Genomic DNA, 9,524 nt, shown 5'->3' with positions numbered 1-9,524 from the left:
TCCTTCACCTCTCTTTTTCCTCCATCATCCTAATCCTAACAACTCCTTTACCTCTCCTTTTATATTATCGGTAATTAATCACAGCTCGTAAACTTTTTTTTTAATATTTATCCAATTCCTTAATTCAATTTTTATCCAATCTTTCTGTGCCGTCACCCTTATTTGTGATGTTTTTGATTAGTTATCGTTGTTTTTTCCTCTCTCTCCGATCCACTACCTTTCTTCCGCCCTCTATCTATCTATCTATACACAGGCTCTCTCTCTTTCTGCTTGTCTGTCTGTCTGTCTGTCTATTCATCTATGTTTAAATATAAATGTGGTTGCTGTCGACATATCTTTCTTTTAGTATATATATATATATATATATATATATATATATATATATATATGTGTGTGTTGTGTGTGTGTGTGTGTGTGTGTGCGGGGATTTGTGTGTGGTGTGGGTGAGAGAGAGAGAGAAGAGAGGAGAGAGAGAGAGAGAGAGATAGAGAGGAGGAAAGTGAGAGATTTGAGATAGATTAATAGATTATATATATAACATATATATATAATATATATATATATATATATATATATATATATATAAATTATATGTATGTATAGTATACACTGTATAATATATACAATATAAATATATATATATATATATCTATATATATTATATATATATATATATAAATATATAGACACACACACAACAAACACACACACAAACACACATACACACACATATATAATATATATATATATATAGATATATAATACATTATAATATATAGCTATATATATATATATATATATAATATGTATAAATATATACAATAATATATACAGTATATATATATATATATATATATATATATTGTAGGTGTGGGTGTGCATGTATATATGTATGTATGTATGTATATATATAAACCAGATGTTACGTGATCTGCAATAGACGCGGAGGAAAAACAGAAATCCACTTTACAGATTTCAGATATTTATAGCACACACAAGTCTTTGTAAATGTGTGTGTGCACGTGTGTGTTTCTCCGTGTGTGTGTGTGTGTGTGTGTGTGTGTGTGTGAGTGTGTGTGTGTTTCCCTTTTTTTCCGTCTTCCTAGCTCCCCATCTTTCTCTCCCCCTCTCAGTCACTCTCAACTTGTTTTTCCTCCCCTTCTCGCGCATTCGATCTACATGTAAATAAAAGACATTAGTGCAAGCTGGCCACTTCTCTCCCTGGTCCCCTTCCTCCTTCGCTTTACCTGTAGGTGTGTGTCGTTGTGTGTGTTTGCGTGTGTGTGTTTGCGTGTGTGTGTGTGTGTGTGTGTGTGTGTCGTTGTGTGTGTGTGTGTGTGTGTGTGTGTGTGTGTGTGTGTGTGTTTGCGTGTGTGTGTGTGTGTGTGTGTGTGTGTGTGTGTATGTGTATGTGCTGTAATCACACACACACACACACACACACACACACACACACACACACACACATACATATATAAACAAACACACACACGCCCACCCAAATACATACACATTTACAAAGACAGGTGTGTGCTATAAATATCTGAAATCTGTACAGCGGATTTCTGTTTTGCCTCCACCGTCTGACGCCACTTTAGTAACATTTGGTTTATTTAACAGCTCAGGGTCGAGAGAGTCTCGTGATTGTATTTGTTAATTATTTGGAGAAAGAAGAGGAAGGAAAAGATTTGATGAGAGAGAGAGAGTGAGAGAGAGAGGGAGAGAGAAAGGGAGAGAGAGAGAGAGAGAGAGAGGGAGTGAGAGAGAGAGAGGGCGAGGGAGAGGGGGAGATAGAGATAGAGGTGGTAGAGGGAGAGGGAGAGAGAGATAGAGAGGGAAATGAGAGGGGGGAGGGAGAGGGAGAGAGAAAGAGAGAGAGGTAGAGAGAGAAAGAGAGAGGGAGAGTGAGAGATAGAGAGAGAGAGAGAGAGAAAGAGATGAAGTAAAAGAGAAAAAAAGTTATACGTCAGACTATGAGACAAAAACAAAGAGAAAGAAAATACAAGAGTGAGAATTAGAAGGAGGAAAATGATGAAAAAAATAAATAGATAAAATAATAATAATAATCAACAAAACGTGTGTAAAGTGTACCTCTAATAACATCACCACAAACACCTCTCAATGCTAAGGAATCCTTTAAAAGAAAAAAAAGAAAAGAAAAAAAAATACATACATCCTTGACATCAGCGCTTGAATCACCTCTCCTCCATTATCTTAGATACCCTATAAGATTTGCATAAAGGAATTCCTCGTTAGGATCCTCCAGGATATATGATCGAATTCTATCCTCCTCGTCGACCCCATCCTATGTAGGATTTAGGCGTGTCACTTCCCATGATGTATCGTCTGGCATTAGAACCTGTTATTGTATCTTGCGTCTTAGGCTAGTCTTGTACAAGGATAGGTCTAAGATTGTATTCGTTTTTTTGTTTGTTTGTTTTGTTTGTTTGTTTTCTTGTTTTTGTTTTTTGTAATGGTTTGTTCTGTGTATTACTTGTTCTGGATTAGATATAAGTTTTATATTTTGTTTAATTCAGTCCTTCGTGGGAATTCTGTTTTTTTTTTTGTTTTTTTTTAGGGTGAAGTTATTTTTTTTCTTTCTCTCATTTTTCTTCCTCTCTCTCTTTCTCTCTCTCTCTCTATCTATCTATCTATTTATCTGTCTATCAATCTATCTATCTATCTCTTTCCCTCCTTCCCTCTCACTCTCTCGATTTATCTATCTACCTATATATCTACCTATCAATCTGTCTATCCTGCTCTCTCTCTCTTTCTCTCTCTCTCTCTCTCTCTCTCTCATCTATCCGCTCTCTCACGTCCATCCTCAGATCTCTCATCTCATTCTCACTCTCCTCCTCTCCTCTCTCTGTCTCGTCTCTTCTCTCTCAACGCTCTCTCCCTCTCTCTAAAGTCTCCTCTCTCTCTCTCTCCTCACACTCACCCACATCCTCACTCTCCACTTCTCCTCTCTCGCTCTCTCGCTCTCATCTCTCTCCCCCTCGCTCGTTTATTCATTTCTCCCTCTCTCTCTCTCTCTCACTCACTCTTTCTCTCTCTATCGCTCTTTACCATACAATAACCATACCACGAACACCCCCCACCCCGCGCACACGTCTCACAAAGAATATATATGAAAAAAAAGAAAAGAAAAAAAAGAATCAAGCTATTCTAAACTGAAGAACATTTCTTTCCCTAAGCAACGGAGTGAGGGGAAAAAAGGGGGAAAGAATAACAGGACAACTGAATGAGGCTCCTGTGAATGGGAGAGCGCATTCACCCTCACACGCCCTCGGTGTTATTCGTTTGTTCTATCTTTTTCTTGTATGAGGTTCTGTGATGATGATGGGGAGGGGGATGGGGATGGGGAAGGGGATGGGGATGGGGATGGGGATGGGGATGGGGATGGGGATGGGGATGGGGATGGGGATGGGAATGAGGATGGGAATGAGGATGAGGATGGGGGTGGGGATGGGGATGGGGATAGGGGTGTTGATGGGATGGGGATGGGAATGGGGGTGGGGATGGGGATGGGGATGGGGATGGGGATGGGGATGGGGATGGGGATGGGAATGAGGATGGGAATGAGGATGAGGATGGGGGTGGGGATGGGGATGGGGATGGGGATGAGGATGAGGATGGGGATGGGGATGGGGATAGGGATGGGGATGGGGATGGGGATGGGGATGGGGATGGGGATGGGGATGGTGGTGGTGATGATGATGGTGATGGTGATGGGGATGGTGATGATGGTGATGATTATGGGATAGTGATGGTGATAGCGGTGGTGATGGTTGTTATTTTTATTGCTTTTAGCATTACTATTATTATTATTCATAGTATCACCATCGTTATTAGTATAATTATTATTATTATTTTTCTTATCATTACTATCATTATTATTTCTGTTATAATTACTATTATTATTGTTGTTATTATTACTTTAATCATTATCATTATCATATTCATTATCTTCGTCATTACCATTACCATTGTCATAATCATTGTTATCTTTATTACACATCTATCATATATCTATTTATCTGTATGTCTGCCTATTTATCTCTCTATCTAACTAACTATCTAACTAACTAACTATATATATATATATACATATAATATACATAATATATATATATAATATACATAATATATATATATATATAATATACATAATATATATATAACTATTTCTATCTATATATACCAATCTAACTCTATCTACCTATCAATCTATCTCTCTCTCTATCTATCTATCAATCTATCTATCTATCTATCTTTCTATCAACCGATCCATCTATCTATCTTGCCTACCATCCCTCCCAACCCCTCCTTCACCCCCCACCACCACCCCCACCACCCCCACCACCCCAAAAAAAAAAAAATCATAAACACAACGGAGATTAAAATCACAATCCGACATCCTTTCCCAGAACACTTCTTGTCACTCTAACCTTTGGTCTTCTAGTGCCGCCCACGATCCAGGACGCCCACAGTAGCCCTGACGTCGAAGTGAAGGAAGGGGAAGAAGCGAGATTATCCTGTGGGGCTACAGGCACGCCCACGCCCACGATTCTTTGGCGCCGAGAGGATGCACGCCTTATACGGTTACCGGGACAGCAAGGTGAAGTTTGTTCTTTGCCTAACGATCTGTTTGTCTGTGTGTACGTGTGTGTGTGTGTGTGTGTGTGTGTGTGTGTGTGTGTGTGTGTGTTTGTGTGTGTCTGTGTGTTTGTGTGTGTGCGTGTGTGTTTGTGTGTGTGTGTGTGTGGGTGGTCGTGTGAGTGCCCGTCTTTCTCTCTGGACTCTCTCTCTCCTCTCTCTCTCTCTACTCTTCTCCGAACAAAATCATCCTTCATCTCATCTCACTTCCCTCTCTCCACTCTCATTCTCCTCTCCTCCTCATCTCCCTCCATCCTCCCTCTCCATCTCTCTCTCTCTCCGTCATCCACTCCTTCACTCCTCTCTCTCTCTCCTCTCTCTCCTCCTCTCTTCTCTCTCTCCCTCTCTCCCTCTCTATCTCCCCTCGCTCTCTCTCTCTCTTTTCTTCGAGTTTCGCTCGCTCTTATGTAATCCAATTTACTTACGTTTATATGAATATATATATAAAGTATAACATGTATGTATGTATGTTATGGTATGTATGTATGATATGTATGTATGTATGGTATGTATGTAATGTTATTATGCATCTACTCTCTACTCATATATGAAAATTCAATATATTATACGTCTGCATATATATATATATATTATATATATATGTATATATACTATATATATATATAATATTTATATTATATAATATATAGAGAATATATATAGACATATATATTTCTCATTATATATTATATATATATATATATAGTATTATACTATAAATATATTTATATATATATATATATAATGAGTATATATTATTATATAAAAATATATATATATATTATAATATATATATATATATATATATATATATATACAAGACGCAACCTTAATCAACGTAACGAACCATAACATGACTTATACCTTTAAACACCACACCGTTTTTCATTCCACGTCTATGCTAACTCCTTCCTTCGTCCTCAGAGCCCATGTGGAAAGGGAGTACCCTCGTTGTGCGCCACGCAAGGAAGGAAGACGCCGGTGCATACCTGTGCATAGCTAATAACGGTGTCCCACCCTCGGTTAGCAAGCGGGTTCGCCTCAATGTGCGCTGTAAGGCGATCGCGTGTCTTTTGTTTTTGTTTTTTAGTCTTTGGTTGTGTTTGTTGTTTGTTGTGTTTGTTGTAATGGTGATGGGTATGATTGCAATGATAGTGATAGGGGTAATAATGGTGATATTGATGATGATAATGATAAGAATGATGATGATATTAGTGATGATGATGATGATGGTAATAATAATAGTAATGATGATAGTAAAAACGATGATTAGGATTAGGATTATAAAGATAGTATTGACAACAACACCAACAACTAAATAATGATGATAGTAATGATGATAATGATAATAGTTTTAATAATGATAACGATAATGCTGATCACTGCAATACTAGTTAAGTTAAATGTAATGATAATAAGAGGAATAATGATAATGACACTAATAATAATGAAAATTATATCAATGATGGTAAAGATAATGATAATAAAAATAATGATGATAATAATGATAATGATAATAATGATGATAATAATATTAATAATAATAATGATAATAATAACGATAATGATAATAATAATAATAATAATAATAATAATAATAATAATAATAATAATAATAATAATGATAATAATAAAGATAATAATAATAATAACATTAAAAGTAATAATAATAATAAGAAGAAGAAGAAGAAGAAGAATGATAATAATGATAAGAAAAAAAGGAAGAAGATGAAGAAGAGTAATAATGATAATGATAATGACCATAGTAATAGTCACTAGTATCATCACTATCAATATCATAATTATTATCCTTATCATCATTATTATCATTATCGTTTGTATTATTTTCATTATTATTGTTATATTTGCGATGTTGATGATAAAGTAGTAACAATAGTAACAGTAACACTAACAATAACAATCAACTAATAATAATAATGATAAAGATAATAATAACATTGATAGTAATAATTATAATGATAATAACAATAATGATAATTATTATCATTATTATTATTATTATTATTATTATCATTATTATTATGATTATTGTTATTATTATTATTATTGTTATTATTATTATTATAATGATAATAATAATAATGGTAATAATGATAATAATAATAATAATAATAATAATAATAATGGTAATAATGATAATGATAATAATAATAATAATAATAATAATTATAATAATGATAATGATAATATAATGATAATGATAACAATAATAATAATAATGATAATAATGATAATAAGGGTAATGATAATAAAGATAACAACAATAGTAATAACAACAATAACAACAAGGATAATCCCAGTAGAGTAAAACCTACCAACCAATCTAGCCTATAAATAGACAATTAAATCTATCTCAAACCTCTTCACTTCCCTCACCTTTTGCAACAGTCGAGCCAGTTGTCAGGGCGGGCGTCCCCTCGGTGTCCACGCCCTTAGGAGGGTCGGTCAACTTCTCCTGTGTCGTGGATGGGTGGCCCACGCCCTCCCTTCACTGGATGCGGGATAATGGCCAGCCTGTAGTTAACCAGAAGAAGGTTTATCAGCTCCAGGACCGGATACGTGAGGTGAGTGTGTTGGTCTGTTTGGGGGGAGGGGAGGGGAGGGGGGAAGGGAGAGGGAAGGGGGTTGTGTGGGGGGGAGGGGGAGGGGGGTTGTGTATGTGTGTGGTGGGGAGGGGGGTTGTGTGTGTGTGTGTGTGGGTTGTAGATGTGGATGTTTACAGTTTTTTTTTTTTTTTTTTTTTTTGTGTGTGTATGTGTGTATGTACAACTTGTGTACACTAAAGTCTTTTAGTATATGTGCAGCCGAGTAGAGAGATTATAAGCCGTGAGTGTAATCAGATTAAGTTTGCATGTATTTGATATAAATTATATATTACAGCATAGCTTCTTACAAATGAGTGAAAACTGTCATGCAGAATATAATAAAATACAACTCTACACCTTAAGTAATCTGACAAATATGTTTTGGTAAATAACTGGGTCTCCCATTAGAATGTCTCCTCAAATTATAGAAATTGCGGGAAACGGTCATAAAATATTTCAACATACCGAAAAAAATGAAATAAACTTCATGATAACTACGTGATTACTTTATACGAATGACAATCAATCAAAATAAAACCACATAACAATGTAATTATTTCCGAAGACTTAGGATACACAATTCCATTACTTTACACGATCTACCGAAAACGCTCCCCCCCCTCCACCCCCCCCCCAAATCCCCCCACCCCCGGAACGTTTAGAAATTCCTCCCCCAAATCTTAAGCTCCTCCTATCTCCCCCTTCACAGATGAAAGGAGATAGTAAATAAGATAAAAAAAAAAAAAAAAAAAACACCCTTAAATAGTCTATAAAGTGAACAAGGTTGAACACTAAATCCTAAAAGAGGGGGAGAAATACCACCGTAAAACTTGTCCGTTCAGCGTGTTCAAAGTTTGGCCATTTGTGGGTTTACGAATAAGAGTAAAACCAATAACTTCAATGCTTCTTTTGAACGGTAATAGCTTTCGGCTGAAGAGACGAGAAGAGCAAAATAATACGCGAGGAAAACGAAAGACGGGGGGAAAGGAAAGGAAAGAAGGAGAAAAGGAAACGAAAGATGAAGAAGGGAAACGAAACAAGAAGAAAGGAAACGGAAGAAGAAGAAAGGTAACGAAAGATAAAGAAGGAAAACGAAAGAAGGGGGAAAGGAAACGAAAGAAGAAGAAGGGAAACGAAACAAGAAGAAAGGAAACGGAAGAAGAAGAAAGGTAACGAAAGATAAAGAAGGAAAACGAAAGAAGGGGGAAAGGAAACGAAAGAAGAAGACGGGAAACGAAAGATGAAGATAGGAAACGAAAGAAGAAGAAAGGAAACGAAAGATGAAGATAGGAAACGAAAGATGAGGAAAGGAAACGAAAGATGAAGATAGGAAACGAAAGAAGAAGAAAGGAAACGAAAGAAGAAGAAAAGAAACGAAAGAACGAAGGAAACATAAGAAGAAGAAAGGAAACGAAGAAAAAAATGAGTTAGCAGATGAATCATAGAATTAAAGAAAAAAAAAGAGTCAAAAAGAAACAGGAAATCGAAGAACGAACAAGAAAGGACAACAACCGATAAAAAAAAAAAAAAAAAAAACGCTGGAACATGAATATTTCTCCGGAATTCTTTCACGTTTTTCTCTCGAGGTTTTATGTTGTCCTTGTTGTTTTATGTTATGTGCGCAGTGTTATGAATGGGCGTGTGGGTGATGTGGTCCTTCTCTGTTTACTACTACTATTGCGGTTGTTACAGCTGCTACTACTACTTATTATCATCATTATTTTCTTCGCTTTTTTTTTTTTTTCTTATCCTTCCTCTATTTTTTCATCTTCCTCTTTTTCTTTCTCTTCTTCCTCCTCTTCTTCTTCTTTTCCTTGTTTTTCTTCTTCCTTTTCCTCTTCCTTTTTCTCTTCTTCCTCCTCCTCCTCCTCCTCCTCCTCCTCCTTTTCCTCTTCTCTTTCTTTTTCTTCTTTCTTTTCCTCTTCCTCCTCCTTTTCTTCTTCCTTTTCCTTTTCTTCTTCTTCTTCTTCCTTTTCCTTTTCTTCTTCTTCTTCTTCCTTTTCCTTTTCTTCTTCTTCATCTTCCTTTTCTTTTTCTTTTTCTTATTTCTTCTTCTCCCTCTACCTTTTTTTTTCTTCCTCCATCTCTTTCTCTCCCTCCTCCTCCTCCTCTTCCTTTTCTTCTTTTTCTTCTTCCTCTTCTTTTTCTTCTTCTTCCTCCTCCTCTTTCCCTTCCTCTTCGTCTTCTTCCTGTCCCTCTTCATCTTCCTCTTCATCTTCTTCCTATTCTTCCTCTACCTCTTCCCCTTCCCCCCCTCCT

The 9,524-nt window shown here is 36.2% G+C and overlaps 1 protein-coding gene across 1 annotated transcript in view; it reads left to right on the top strand.

Annotated features, from left to right (window-relative positions):
* Nucleotides 1–9,524, top strand: part of LOC122247862 (lachesin-like) — a 126,681-nt gene that overhangs the window by 81,536 nt on the left and 35,621 nt on the right. Inside the window, exons 4-6 of the mRNA XM_086541532.1 lie at nt 4,466–4,621; nt 5,584–5,712; nt 7,069–7,244. Of these exons, the coding sequence (XP_086397658.1) occupies nt 4,466–4,621; nt 5,584–5,712; nt 7,069–7,244 (461 nt within the window). The remainder of the gene's footprint in view (nt 1–4,465; nt 4,622–5,583; nt 5,713–7,068; nt 7,245–9,524) is intronic.

This window comes from Penaeus japonicus, unplaced genomic scaffold (genome assembly GCF_977035675.1).
Source record: "Penaeus japonicus unplaced genomic scaffold, GWHDUDI00000001_assembly GWHDUDI00000001, whole genome shotgun sequence".
NCBI lineage: Eukaryota > Metazoa > Arthropoda > Malacostraca > Decapoda > Penaeidae > Penaeus > Penaeus japonicus.
Note: the sequence above shows the minus strand (reverse complement) of the source record. Positions and strands in the feature narration are given on the sequence as shown.